At 42.0% G+C, this 15548-nt stretch overlaps 1 protein-coding gene across 3 annotated transcripts in view; it reads left to right on the top strand.

Annotated features, from left to right (window-relative positions):
* bahcc1b (BAH domain and coiled-coil containing 1b) overlaps positions 1-15548 on the top strand; it is an 84808-nt gene that overhangs the window by 39748 nt on the left and 29512 nt on the right. For 2 of the 3 annotated variants that reach the window (XM_034309270.2, XM_026914854.3), the window contains exons 3-8: positions 1584-1760; positions 9931-10053; positions 10201-12231; positions 12761-12878; positions 13006-13193; positions 13954-14106. In XM_034309270.2, coding sequence (XP_034165161.2) covers positions 1584-1760; positions 9931-10053; positions 10201-12231; positions 12761-12878; positions 13006-13193; positions 13954-14106 — 2790 coding nt within the window. The remainder of the gene's footprint in view (positions 1-1583; positions 1761-9930; positions 10054-10200; positions 12232-12760; positions 12879-13005; positions 13194-13953; positions 14107-15548) is intronic. The other variant, XM_053238630.1, reaches the window with a different exon arrangement.

Here is a 15548-nt window from a genome sequence, read left to right as displayed (position 1 = left end):
CCTTTCGTTTTCATTCCTTCATTATCATTCTCTTTCTTCGTCCTTCTTCCTCACTGTCTGTTGTTCTTATAGTTTATTCTTCTCTCTTTCTTTGTTTTTTGTCTCTTCTTCCCTTGCCTCCTCTTTTTATTTGCAGGTAGATCTCATCTGCTCTTTAAGTTTGATCTTAACCCTGGTTATCAGTATCCTGTGCCAAAAAATGTTATAGTTGATGCCATATAATTCAATGCCATGTTCTGTGTATGACGGTTTGATTATTATTTCAGTGCTGGTAGCATGAAGGGGTATGTATGTGAGAGAAGGGATGTTCTCACTCAGTGAGACTCTTGTATACAAGTGCTCTAATTCTCTATTCCATTCACTTCCCCTGCCTCTGTCTTTCTGCTCTTTCTCCTTGCCTCACCCACTCTCGTCCCTGCTTCCGTTTCTCACTTCCTTTTGCTTGTTTCTTGCTCTTTTTTTTTTATCTTCCTGGCATGTGCTCTTCTCCTTTATTCCTTGATCTCTCATCTCCCACTCCCCCTTCCACACTCTGTTTTGGGTTTTTTCCTTTGACATTGTGAGACTGATAATCAGGTACCTGGGAGTGAAGATAAACTTTAGTTTATCTCAAATTCAGGATTATAATATGAAAGAAATGTCTATTTTCTTATATCAAATATCAAATAAATATCTATTTACTTATTTTTGATTTATAAAGCTCAGTACAAATAAACCACAATAAGTTTATATACTTTACTGTATTGTTTTAGTATTTTATATCGGTTGTATTTTATGATGTTTTAAATGCACCACCATTTTCCTCCAACCTGATTAAATATTCTTGAATGGCTGATTCTGATTATATGAATTTGGTATTTGGGCCAGATTTGCTGAAATGGTGCTAAATTCACAATTCAAAGCAAATGCTCAGTACTTCTACTATTCTAAGAGTTCAGCTTGTGATCTCACTCAGTAGGCTCAAAAGCTTGAACTTTTATTTGATACCAAACTATTAAATGATATTGTAAACTTTGTATCAAATCCCGCGAACTAAGCTTTGTTAAAGTTAGTGATGCATAAAATTTAATATAGGTTTTGATATTTTACAATTTTGTATATTTGACAGTTTTGTCTACTGAAATAAGTCACTGAGAATATGAAGAAGTACATAGAGACTATGATACTGAAATCCTGATACTGTGATACTGTGTCTGTGACAAAAGCTACTGTGCTGACAACTAACTTGAAGTTATTTGAAATGGGAGGAAGACATGGTGGTGTAGAGACATTTAATTCCTAGGAATTAAAAACATATTAAAAGATTTATTATTCTATGTAGATTGCACTTTCAGAGCACTTATAACTATTATTATTACTCATAACTAATAACTATTGTCTAAGACTACTTTGTTCTGTCTTTTTCCATCCTTATTACTCAAACTTTATATTTGACACACCTATGAATAGCAATGAATTGTGGTATGCCGCATGAATCAGGAGGTGTAAAATCTGTCCTGGCCAGTTTCAGCATCCTGTGTGATAGCACAACGGTTTATCTCACTGTCTCATCCTGCCTGTCTCTGCTTGTCTCTGTCCTGCAGGCACTGGGCTGATGGCGAACTCCTCTGCTTCTTTCATGGGCACTTTCCTGGCCAGCAGTCTGGGCTCACCCCCATCCCACCCCTCCGGACCCCCTTCCTCTCCCTCTTCTCCCCCTTATCGCAGTGGACCCCACTCTAGCGGCCACTCCCAGATCTGGTTCCCACACCCACATGAAGGTAAGTTTCCTTTGTCTCTTTCTTTCTGACTCATCGTTTCCTTGTTCAGATGTAGCCAGAGGCTTGTTTTGCTGTTTGGTTTGTGTGCTATGGTGTAGTAGTGTCACAGTTGTGAGAATGTAATGTTTACACACTCATCCTTACACATGCACTTCCTTGTAATGCTTATCAGAGTCTTGTGTAAACTGTGTATCTCATCCAAAACCAGTGTGACAGCATTTGACATGATCTTTGGTTAAGTCAGTATTACAACTGTCTTTCTGGCCGATTTGAATCCAGAATGCATATTACAGAAATCCTTCCTGCTCCTCTGTGGTCATATACACTGTGAACATTAGGAGTGTGTTGAGAATGTGTTCTGTATGGCAAGTGCTGCAATATGTAGTTATGAATATGACGCTATTATCTATTTGTCTTGCTTGTTTTTGCTGGGGCTGCTCTCTAAGCCCTTGTCCATTTTTCCCTGAAGCAGGGGTTCCAGGAGCTTGTTTACATGTTCTGAAAACCCTTCATGATGGCAGCACATTTATTTCAGAAGAATAATTAAAATTTTATGAACATTGGGCAAATATTTGGCAAATATTACGCAACTTGTTGCTTAAAGCTTTTTATTCCTGAACTTTTCACCCACAGAACCAAACTACTTACATTGTGTTAAATTGTAGATTAAAAACCATTTCTATTTTATTAAGAGCACTTAACTTACTTTTATGCATTAAAAAGTATGTTAGTTGTACAGGTTCTAAGCTGTTCCAACTTTTAGGCTAGGAAACCAGCAAGCAAACCAGATCAATGAAGCTTATAGTTTTTATTCAGATATTTTGGTTATAACCACATTTAAAAGTAGTTATTGATCTCCATCACGGTTGTCATTAAAACATGAATAAATAAATAAAATTACTGACACCGCCCCCCTCCCCCCGCTTTGCTGTTTGGTTTGTGTGCTATGGTGTAGAACGCTTTGAGAACAGCAGTTGTGAATATAGCCATTGCTTACTATGAAGAGTTTTTATGTGCTTATTGCCTGAGAATGCTGTATAATGTCAGATCATTATGTGAATATTTACAGCAGCTGTTTGGATGTAGATATGTGTGCGTGTGTGTGTGCTGGTTTTTGTTGTCTGATCACTATCTAGCACCCATGAACTGTTTCTATACATAGAACAGTGCAACAAGGATGTGCACACAAGTGTGTGTGTGTGTGTGTGTGTGTGGTATGGTGCAGGTTAAGTGCTCTGTATCTCTGGAGCTCTTGGCAGCTGGCAGGGTGGAACAGTAATTGTTGTTGGCAGGCTGCACAGTGGGGCTTTTCTGCTGGCACCCAGAGCTACAGAGCTACTGTAACTCATTGACTGAACAAATCTTTGTGTGTGTGTGTGTGTGTGTGTGTGTGAGAGAGAGAGAGAGAGAGAGAGAGAGAGAGGGAGAGAGAATGTGAATGAGAAGCAGAATGCACAGGTAAAGGTGTACAATGTTATAGTTGGATGTAAACAAAAGAAAAGATGATGTAGCGAGATAGTGAGAGATAATGCAGCCTCTTTGTGCGCTGGTTCAGCGCAGTGCTCTCCTGGAGCTACAAACTAATCAATAATAACACCACAATAACAATAATAACAACAATAATGATAATTGTAATAATAACGATAATAGAATGTGTCTGTAATGATGTAGATGCCCCTATTATGTTGATAGAGGTCATTATTGGAATAAGGCTTTAATTGCATTTAGACCCTTGGAGCAGTTGATTGGATGGCTCCATTTCCCCCGGTAACACTCCACGTCTCGTCTCTCCTGGTCTGCTGCATATTTACCACCCCCCCCTTCCCCCTCAATTTGCATAAAGAGCATGTCATCAAAATGAGCCACACAATTACCCAGCTCTGCTCCCCCTCAGAGACAACTGCATTTCTACTGACAATGCAAAGACCTACCTGACCTGCAAGGACATGCTGTGTGCGTGCGTGTGTGTGGAGGTGGGGGGAGATGGGGCAGACAGGAGAAAGACAGGTTAAGAGAGGGAAGGCAAATAGAGAGAGACTGATTTTAATTCTGATTTGAATTTTATTTGATGCACAGGAACCCCTGTGGAGACCAGGACAGATGGAGCTGCTTTAGAGTGTTATTGTTTAAATATGTGTCTGTCTGTGTGAGTGTGTCTGTGTAGTGTATATGACTCTGATGGTTTTATGTTGTTTGAGGCTTTTGTATGGTCATGCACATTCTATATGGCATTAGTCATATGTGATTACATGTATAGAACATACATTATTGATACTGAGATTAATTGCTTCAAATCATGGCTTTATCTCGGGTTTCAGTGGTATAACAATGACTATCGCACTAATAAGTTAGTTATTTTTGTACGTTTCATTTTTGACATTTATTTTTGTACCTTTCATTTTTGTAGACAGTTGAAACTACGGTTGGCTGGCACTCTGTTAGAAAGCCTAAATACTGTAATACATATTATATGTATTACAGTATGCACTGATATACTTTTGTCATATCATCCATTATGTTGGTCAGCATGTATAGACTTGTGTATGCACTCAGCATTACTTTATAAATTCAGCATAATCTGAATGCTACAGGTCTTCGTGGGTTTTAAGGGATTTCCCCAGTCTAGGCCCAGGGTGTCATGACCCTTACGGTTAAACCCACCTCCAACGGCCTACTTCCTACCTAGACAACCAGCAGTGACACACTTAAGTATGTGTGTGTATTTGCTTCTGTGCGTCTGTGTGTGCTTGCGGTTTTAAATGAAAAACGTCGGGTGAGCAGCTGGCTTCCGGGGCTGTGCGTCTGTGTGTATGTGTGCGCGTGTGTGTATGTATGTATGTATGTTTGTGTGTACATGTGTGCGTGTGCATGCTCATGGGCGGTTTCCCCTCTCTTCTGGCCTCTCAGCTCTGCTTTTGGATGGGAACCGTTTGTGGTGGGGCAGGTGGTCTCTCCGATCACTTTATCTCTCCTGGTCAGGTGTGTGTGAGCATGCTGTGTGTCTGCATCATCTCATAAAAACAGACCAACTGTGAGCATATGAGTATTAGCTTCACCAAACTGATACCAGTGATTCCAGTGACCATGTGACTAACATACAATTGTGGAGGTGAGGGTGGTACAAACCTACAGTGTAGCTGCTTTTACTGTGAGTAATAATGGAGTTGGTATAAAAGTAATGACGATACCAGTACTACTCTGAAAATAGCTTATTATGACGTATTTTCTTGCAATATTGATATATCTTCATATTGCACAGCCCTGTGTATGAATTTTTACTTGTTTTGCTGTGGTATTAATGATGTATGTGTATCAGAGAGGAAAAGCATATGTATATTGTTCATACAATTCCGCTTTACCTCATTCTCTTGTTTACATTGCTCCTTTTCAATCCGCTTTGTTTTGTTCTTGATGTATTTATTGGTCTTTTTCATGAAATTGTTTGTAGTGGGAGCTAGTATGTGTATGTGTGTGAGTTAAGAGTGAACAGGACACCTGTTTTCCCATCTGGGTAAAATCTCTGATGAGAGGGCATTCTCTTTTTTCACACATGTGCACACACACAGAGAAAGAGAGAGAGAGGGAGAGAGAGAGAGAGAAAACACAGAAAAAAGACCACTTTTCCTTATAGGGATCAGCCACATCAACCCACAATGTCAAAACTATTATTATCCTTGTGAGCACATTTTGGTCCCCACATAGAGCTAAACATGTGTCAGTTCATTATTAAATTTACACTATTAATGTTACATTTTAGTAAAATTAAAGTGCTGGTAGCTGTCTGTGTTACATGATGTTTGTGTGTGAGATGCTAACAGAGTGAGTGTAAGAGAGCTGAGAAAGAATGTGGAGAGTCAGAGAGAGAGAGAGAGAGCGAGTGTGTGTGAGTGAGAGAGCCCTGGCTCAGAGCTGCAGAGGGGGATCAACTTTGATGTCCCAGCTGGTGGAGGAAGCAACACTTGGCACAGTGCACAGAGTGTGTCTGTGGGTGTGTGTGTTTGGAGAGAGAGTGAGTGAGAGAAGGAGAGTTTGTGTTTTCCATAATAGATGTGAATATAATAGTGAGCTAATCGCTCACCCCAGCACATGCAGGCTCACTCAAACGCATGTTCACCTATTTGTACAAACACACACGCACTGTCCAAATGATTGTTTTTAGGGATTGAAGCCTGGAAGCCCCAATTGGCACGATGCCAGCTGGCCTAAATCCAGTGTCTGGCACTCAGCCAACAACAGTCTGCTACCCTGTTCTCTCTCTCTCTCACACACACACTCTCTCCTTTTCAAACTATTTCTCATTCTCTCACTGTCTTTTATCTTGACTTCTCTCACTAAGGAACTTTTCTCACCTTTGCTTATGCTCCCCTCTCTCTCTCTCTCTCTCTCTCTCTCTCTGTTTTCATATTTGCCCTTTGCCCCTCCTTAATCCTCTTTCCATCCTTTTTCTTCTTTTCCTTGTTTCCACTACATAATTCCCTTATTATACTGCTGTTCATTTCTGCAGCACTGTCTTTCTTTCCTGTATTTCTTGATTTGCCTCTGCTTCCCAGTTGTAGTCTTATCCTACCCTGTTAGCCAAGCTGCTTCTTCATCCTCATTATATCTCCTTTCTTTTATACTCTTATGTCTGCCTGCCTCAGTCCTTCACTTCTCCTCAGTTAGACGATGAGATGGGCAGGTTCTGGTGTGTCTGCGTCATTCTTACCTTTTTGTCTATGAGTGTGTTAAATCCTACTGCGTAACATGCCCTTGTTTTACATTGTTGCGTATACAGTATATTGCAGCATATTGTGCTTGGTGTGTAAAGTTATATTATGCTGAAATAATGATATGGTGTAATACAGGCGTGTGTAACACCAGTCTATCGCCAGTTTGCAGTTTGGTTATTTCTTTGAGGGTGAAGGCTAACACATGAGTCCTTCAAGACAAATGAAGCCAGCCAGCCAAATCGTTTAAAACTGCAGCTCATGCTGCCTTTTGAGGAAAGTGCTAACTGCCTGCTTCCACATACATGAGCTCAGAGACGGCCACAATTGATTTGTGTTTCACTGATTGGCAGGAGAGTGTAATGTCATCCCTCATCCCCAGAGAGCATGGCCAGTTTGGCTCTCTTGGGCTCCTGGCCATGGAAAGATATCTGTTAATTACCACTTACAAATGTAAATGGACTGTGATATACTGCAAAATACCAAGAAATATATGTAAGTTTGCAATGTAATAATATATGCCATTATATGACGATATACAGGAGGGTTACAACGGAAAATACAACAGAAAATGTCTCAATAAGTCAACACGAGCCATAAGAGCAGCTTCAGTGCACCTTGGCACACATTCTACAAGTATATATCATGCATGCATGCGTGTATATACATACATACATACATACATATAAAATATACATACATACATACATACATATATATATAAAATGGTGTATTTTTCTGTTCCCAATATAATGACAACTGATGAAACAGTTCCATAAAATACAATGAAAAACCTGATAAAAACATTGGACTATAATTTATTGTCATATATTTTTATTGTACAGAACCAGGTTTAGTAGGTGTCTTTAGTTTGGGAAATCACCCAAATGTGCTGGACTCCACCCATCCAGGACTATACATGTTTGACACCTCTGGTTTAAGGAACTCTGTATTAGATAGTTGTGGCCCTGGTGTTAAATTAAACTGTAAACACATCTTGACTAAGCGTGACTTAAATTTAAGTTCAGTTCTGTTCTGTTGTAGCTCGAACTTATTATCCATTCATACAATCTGATACATTTTCTTCCATGGACTATTTACCAGTGCTCAAGGGATAGATGATGTGTGAATGTGTGCGTGGTTTCATATATGAGTGTAGTATGACCAGTAGAGCAGTATGTAATACTGAAAAGCTCAGCACTCCCATGAGAGCACTGTCAGGACGAGTAGAAGACAGTTAAACAGACGATATGATGCGACAAGTGGATGGAGAGAAGAAAAGAGCAGTTATTTGTTCATTTTTTTCACAGTAAAGATGAAATGTCCACTATAAAACATGTAGATGGGTTTGTATGTCTCCTGGTGGTGATGTGGATAGTTTCTGTCTCTTCTGCCTTGTTCTGTCTCCTTTACTCATCACACCATGCAGTCAGTCCTCTTAAGTCAGCAAAATGATGTAGGGTCAGCTTATTTTAGATATTTCACTATCATTTAAATAACTGACCAGATTGTATATACAGACTGTAGGCAGCTTTTCCTACTACTAACTCATTCTGTGGCTCACTTTTTCTTCCTCTGTCATCTTTGTGTGTGTGTATGTGTGTGTGGTCTCTGAGGGCTTCGTATGGAGTGGGCTCTTACTCCTCTCTGCTCTGTAATAGACTGTAGCGGTCTGGTGGAGGCTCACTGGGTTTTATTGCACATCATTAGAGTCTGATTGCTTTTGGACTGCCATGGAGCTCACATCTAATTGTTAGCATTTAAATTAATTGGTGGAAAGGAGAAATGATGAGGGTTTCCGCTCCTCCTTTTAAAATGTCTTAAACGGGAGGCTCTACAGTATACTGGAATGTACGTACTCTTTGAACTTGATGCTTCATCTACTTTGTAGACACACACTCTGCCTCTTTAAACACACAAACACACCTATGCAGGCACACACCTGTTTACAATTGACTGTGCTGTTGTCATCCTACTCTGGATGGTGGAAATTGAAATTCAGTGGCAGTAGGAAACAGGTGCAGCCAGAAGGCCTCATATTAACCATCTGGACTCCCCTGTGATGTCACTGTCAGCAAAACGCTCCTCGGCTGTCAATTAGTAGGAGAGGCAGAGAGGCAGAGGGGAATCTCTCTCTCACTCTCTATTTCACTCACACACTCACACACACACACACACACACACACACACAGACTTTTACTTCTCAGACACTATCTCACTCCAGCTCCCTCTCCTACATGACCGGCCTCGTGATCTACAGCGTGTTTTACACCCTCTTCGTTTTTTCTTCATGCTTACTCTGTGTGGAATGTCGAGGATGAGCTTTATGGACTGCTGTTTACTTTGCTGAGAACGGCTAAAATTTGAACTGCTCTCTGTTTTAAAGTGAACAGAAATGTTCACAGACTTTCTAGAATGTATCTGCATGCATTAATATTAATATTAAAGAGTTCCATTATACATGTGGAAACTATAAACTAAGCATAATATCTAATAAGAAACATAAATAGATGTGTTAAAATCTCAGACAGGCAACCTGGTCACATTCCAATTTAGTGCCTCTGTATGTTTGGGCCAGTCCTTGTGTGGCTCTTGGTTGCGTGACGTTGATCTGTGCTCAGGCTCTGTAAGTAAGTTGTCTGCTTAGTTTCAACATGAACATTCCCTCTGCCTTCTGCTGTGGCCTCCACTATCCCAGGATACAGATCCCTGACCTTGGAGGTGCAGAGTAATGCAAAATGCTGTTTACCTTTCTCTGAAACCATGGGAAGTGCACAGAACAGCTGCTTGAAGGACAGGGTTTTTTTTTCTCTTTGACTATTTGTGTATAGGAGTGTGTGTCTTTTTTTTTTTTAACATGCACTGAGTAAGTACAAAGTCATAAACCATAACAAGCCCAAAAAATGTGAGAAAGCAAACAACTGATAATTTAACAGTTAAAGGGTTGCAAAAGTTCTGTATACAAAACATAGTAGATCAGCATACAGATTTGCATTTTGAATGTTCTCACACCCAAAGCATGATCATCTGTTAAGATAAAATAACAGCAACACTCACTATATCATTAATAATTGTTATTTTCTTAACACGACGTGTCAGACTACTTAGCTATTGTCCTTGATCACTTCACACAGCAGCTGCATCTAAAAGAGGAAATAGAAGCTGAAATCAAAACACTGTGCATACAAAATTTCAAAAGAAATGTTTCATTTACAATAAGAGATGATCAGCAGCTCATGTATACTTTTTGGCTTACTTATGAATGCCAAGTGAAGCCCAGAATCTGCATGTTCCCATCAGGGCTGTTGGAAAGGTTCTGTCCTGCTCTAGGGCTTCATGGACCTTCATTCTGCTGCAGCAACAGCACAGCAAAAGGCCAAGTGTGTCACTCTTAGGTTTAGTTTGTCTCTCCTGACAATTCTCTCTCTCACTTTCTCTCTATTTCTCGGTTTCTCTCTTGGTAGCCCCAGGGTATTCCCGCTTTTCTGGAAGTCTGGCCCCCACCTTTCTACCCATGAGCCCCTTAGATCACCATGGAAACAGTAGTGTTCTCTATGGACAGCACCGATTCTACAACACTTCAAAAGGTGTGTGAAGCTCATTCCATCTGTCTTACCACAATTAACACTAATACAAACATATGGTCAGTTCATAAATTATAATCTTAAACAGAATCTTAAGATTTTATGGTATCTCTCATACTCTCCTTCTCTCACTGTCTTTTTGTTCCTCAGATTTCTATATTAGAAGCCTTTCATCACAGCCCCACCTTCTCTCCACCAATCACAACTTACCATCACTGACTCGGACCACCCCTAGCCACCCCCTGGGCTCTTGTAGCCGGGAGCGGGACCCTGGGGGAGGTGGGCCCACCCAGAAAATTTCTAAAGAGTCAGATATAGGAGAGCGGATTATATCAGTTGTAGGAAAAGACAAGGAGAAAGGCAAACAGGAGGTGAAAGACCGTCAGCACCATGACCCTCCTTCGCCAGCCCCCCATCATCACCAACACCTCCATCCTCACCATTCTCAGCTCCACCCATTAGGGCCAGAGGAAAATCCTAGACACAAAGACGATTCAAAGCACCTGAGCACCTGCCTCCTTTCTACCAAGACCCATAATGGCCCTCATACAGGGACAGCAGTCCGGGGCTCCTCCCTCCCTAGTTGTGTAGGGCCAGGGGCCTTGAGTTTAGGAACTGGTCCAAAAGGGGGTGGAGGTAATATCTGTTGCAAAGAGGTGAGCGGTGAGATGCGAATCAGTGAGCCTCCATCAGACTGCCTTCGGCATAGTGCAATGCTAGGCCACACCCATCCAGTACCATACGCTATGCCTCCTCCCCTTGGCCTGGGCTCAGCAGTTGGAGGATCCTGGCCGCACCCTATTCACCCCCACCATCACCACCCCCATCATCCACATCCAGACCTATACTGTCCCCCTGCCCCACTAACCATGTCCTCTGCTCAGGATAAAAGTCTAGCTCCTGGAGCAGGCAGAGATCGCAAAGTCATAGGGCCCACATTTGTGCCATCTGTGGGACCTCTGGGCGATAAAAGCAGTGGGCCATTTCAGCTGGGTAACCCTCACTGTCAGGGTCTAAGAGGGATGGTTGACGAAGTTGGAGGAGAGGGAATAGGGAAGGCTAAAGCTTCAGAAAAGAGTAGTAATGGAGGCAGAATAGCTCCTCCTCCTGCACCTCCCCTCCCAACTCCTAGTACCTGTCATAAGAAATCTGCACATCAACAGCAGCAGGATGGCTACGGTAAAACAGACAAAGGTCCAGACTGGTCTCTAGGCCCCCATTCACATTTACCACAGCAGGCACAGCATGGTCATGATCACCAGCCACATTCCAATCTCCCAAACCACTCCTATAGCTCAGAGGCTGCTGAGAATTCCTCAGAGACAGATGCTTATCAACCCTCCTTGCCCCAGGGAGCCAAAGATGGCTGCCAGGCTAAAAGTAGCTCTTATACCAGCACTCCACCTTTCCGGGACTGTTCGCACTTAGGTTCACCTCATAGAATTCAATCTGAAAGCAAGTCAAATAATGAAAGTGGGTGTGCACTCCAGCAGGACAGTCAGAGGATTGCTAGGGTACACCATCACCAGCAAAACAGCAAGACTAGAATTCAAGGTCAGGATCCAGATCTGGGTCCAAGCAACAGTTTTCGAGACAAAAGAAAGCAAGATGTGGATATTGCAGCACAAGTGTACACTGGGCATCAGGCAGGTTCTTCATGGGAAGTGCGAGGGCAGCAGTCTCAATCTGACAGTGAGCGGCGCAAAGCATATGACTCTTTTGGTACAGGAGACCAAGGACCTCATCCTCCTTTCCCTGCCCACCAGCAGCCCTCAATAAGCCCTCATGGGCCAGAGAACAGTGCCATGAAAAACCTGATGAAGTACAGCAACCAGCAGCCACACTTGCTTTCCCAGAAGAGTCCATTTGGGGGCCTGGGTAGCCTGAAGCAGGGAGCAGTGAATGGAGACAAGAACGACAGAAGTGAGAGGAATCGAGGGGGCGCAAGCTGTGCCCATCAGGACGGCAAGCAAACTCTGCCTTCAAGGAGGGCCTCTTCCTCTGGGGAGAGTGAGCGCTCAGAGCGGGCAGGCCGTGATTCCGGTGAGGGGGAAGGGGAAGTGAGGCAGCCCCCTGTGGGTATTGCTGTGGCAGTCGCCAGGCAGAGAGAGCCTCTGTGCCGCCCACCAGACAGGCCTGCCACCCACAGCCGCCACGGCAGAGTGCTGCCCAGCATGAAGGGTAAGCCACCAGCAGGAGGCTTGGTGTGTGCGTATGTGAGTCTGTGTGCTATGCGTATGTGTGTCCATTTGAGATAACAAGACAGGCATCATTTTCCAGTTTAGCAGTGATAGCTGCGAACGTTTGGAAACCACACATGTGAATAGCTGAATGTGTGATTACAGGAACGGTCTCCAATTAGTCATTTTTGGTTGCTAAATCACGTAATCAGCTATGTGCAAATTGGTCCTGACATTTCAGAAGTTTAACATGCCAGATTGGGTGTTTTAGTCATTTTAGTGCCAGTTTGAGTTTGGTTGACAAATTGTTTACTGTGCTCAGGTCAACCACACTTTATGTAAGTGTTGCCTTTCAGTTATCTTATGTTGTCTTACTTAAATACAATTTTTAATTTTAAAAGTGAATATTCCAAATATTGTGTTGCAATTTGCAAGATTGGTGTTTTACATTAGGTTTAACAGAATACCTACTCAGTTTGTGTTGACAGTTCTGGGTTGTCAGTTTGTTTTGCTGAATCATCCTTCTGTAGCAGGTTTTGGGCGCTCTGTATACCCAGTAGAAAGGGAGGTGGAGGAGGAAAGGAAGAGTATATCTGAGGAGCAGCTGTCTCTGCCTCCGCTGGACAGAGAAAGAGATCTTCTGCTCAGGTATGTTTATTTTGTTTTTTCCTTAACTATTAATGATGACAATTTTCGACCATCTCTTAAAAAATTACCACACATTAAAACACAAGTCATCTGTTATGCCTTTTGTTCTTATACTTGCTCTATTCAGAGAAAACAAGGACCTAGTTGAGTTTGCCAGGATCCACCCTTCCAGCAGTTGCCATGGAGACCTGACCTCTCACCTCATCATGCCAGGCGGGAGCCAATTAGGAGCTGATCCATCTGTACATACTCACCCAGCTCATCACTGGATGCCTCGGACAGGAAGTCCCTCCCTTTGGATTGGACACTCATATGGTATGCAACATGGAAGATTCTAGGTTTATTCTAATGTCATTCACAGGCTTTGTGGTATTAGATTAAATTGATTAATTCTGTATAGTTATATTAGTATTAAATTTAAGGTCATTAAAATGATCTTACTTTGTGTGAGAAATGGTACCCTGCACCCTATTCCCTTCGAACACTGAAGGTTTTGCACTCAGGGATCCTCCCCCCCCCCCCCCCCCCCCCCCCCTTTTTTTTTTTTACAGATTTAATTTATGAACATAATCCAACTATTCAAATATTTGGGACATTATTTAAATGTGTAAATATTTTGGCCATTTATTTTGGCCAAAACTAACCCTAGTTTTATACAATTATTGAGATTCGAATTAAACCCATTCATTTCAAGTAACTAGTCAAATAGGCTAATAAATATAAGAACCCAGCAATAAATATAACTACGATTATGGTGTTTTGTTATTTTCACCACTTTAACAAAATATACAAAATGTTGACCCCATCGCTATACTTCATGGACCCCTGAGGTTCCCCAAACCATATTCTGAGCCTGGCTCTAAAGTTTCATTTGGACACTGAGCTTAAGCAGTGTATTAGAGGATTTCTCCACCAATATTTGAGACATGGCTACAAAATGGCAAAACCCCCAAAATAGTGTACTATTTAGTGAACAGTGTGCAGTTACATTATATATATATATATATGTGTGTGTGTGTGTGTCTGTGTGTGTGTGTGTATTGGTATTTTGACTGGTTCTGGTATGTCAAATCAGGTCTGAGTCATGCAGCTCTGAACCTGCCCCCAGGCTTTTCTGCAGCCATGCCCAGCCCCCTGCAGCCTGTCCTGCCTCTTCCGCAGGACCCCTCTCCTGCTCTGGTAGTTCTACCCACTGAGCCAGCTGCCCACCCTGCCGCCCATCACCTAGGTACACTGGCAAGATCCAGACTATTTTCATCTAATGTAGCAGTGTGGATGTTTGCAAATGTGTTTTAATAAAAACGTGACTTTACTGATGTACAACAGTCTTTCTAATGCTTTCATTACTTCCTGTGATCTTTAACTCAATAACTTTCCATGCTCTTTGAGTTAATTTGCCATGTCAGGTTCAGTAGCTTTTTCTGCTTCCAGTTTTCAATTCTTATTCTGTTATAACTGTAAAAATGTTTATTAAGCCATGCAACTTATTATCAGGTTAATGAGATTGGTTACATGTGCAGTTCTAAAACTTTATTTGCATGCTCGAAATGGAATTGTAATGGAATTATAATGATTATTAATGGAACTATAAAAGTGTTAAAGCAAGTTATCTTAAATGGTGTGTGGGTGTATGTTTAAGGGTGTGTCAAGAAAATGCAGTGCAAATGTATGTATAATTCACTGAACAATGTGAGGCTGTGTATAAATATTTGCATGTCAGAATTCTGATTCATATTTTGCATAGTGAGGCATGAACCTGTTGTTTTTTTTTTTTTTTTTTAAATTCCACTGAATGAACATGTAGAAGTTGAGGAAAGTAAGAGAAAATATTTTACGCTAAGCCTATCTGGGCCCAAGTTGTTTACTGTACACTTTTGAGAGCTATGGAGTTGTTAAGCCCAGTGCTCTATTTTCCTTATGGTGTGCTTTATCGTAATGTGATTTTTTTCCTTTACACTGTCTAGCAGTACACATTGCTGTGTAAAGCAAGCTCATGGCAGCTTCATTTGACATTGGCCCACACCTGCTCACAGAGCTGTTTGCAGCACTTTGATTTGACCATGGCTGTTATGTGCTGTGTGCCTGTGTGCTGTGCTGTAGTGATCTGCTCAGTGCTGTGTGCGCTCCCACCTCCCATCCCAGTCTGTGAAATTTAATTAGCTCTCTGCTCTTCAGCGCAGCACTTTCCTTCAGCGCTCGGCAGGAGCCGTTTCCGAGAGTGGAAAAGCACCCACTGGACCCTTCCCCAGGGAAACATTGCCCCTGTCCCAGGAATCTTGCCCTACAAAGAGCCCCACCATACTTTGGGGAAGGAGGGAATGGGTGGAGAGTCTAGAGGAGAGGGGCAGAATGAGTAGCATGTGAAAAGCAGTTGAAGAATCATATTGTGTTGAAATATTTGTGGGCTGAATCTCAAGCTTGAGACAAAGTATACAGCTGTTGTGCATCCCTCCCTGTGCTTTTTTCTTTTTCTCCCTCCCACCCTTAAAGGCATGTCCTATAATACACACAATAATTTGATAAAGTCTGTCCTTGGATAACCCCTCCCTTCAAGCCGACTGCAGATGTCTGCAATTGGAACAGCATAAATTCAGAGCCATGTATTTGAAAGAATTGCAAGCCTAGGTGGCCTGAGTTTCAACAGTTTGTGTGGCGTCTGAAAAATGCACT

The sequence above is a fragment of the Pangasianodon hypophthalmus genome, chromosome 12 (genome assembly GCF_027358585.1).
Source record: "Pangasianodon hypophthalmus isolate fPanHyp1 chromosome 12, fPanHyp1.pri, whole genome shotgun sequence".
NCBI lineage: Eukaryota > Metazoa > Chordata > Actinopteri > Siluriformes > Pangasiidae > Pangasianodon > Pangasianodon hypophthalmus.
The sequence above is the reverse complement of the archived record's forward strand: the minus strand, read 5'-3'. Positions and strand labels throughout refer to the sequence as shown.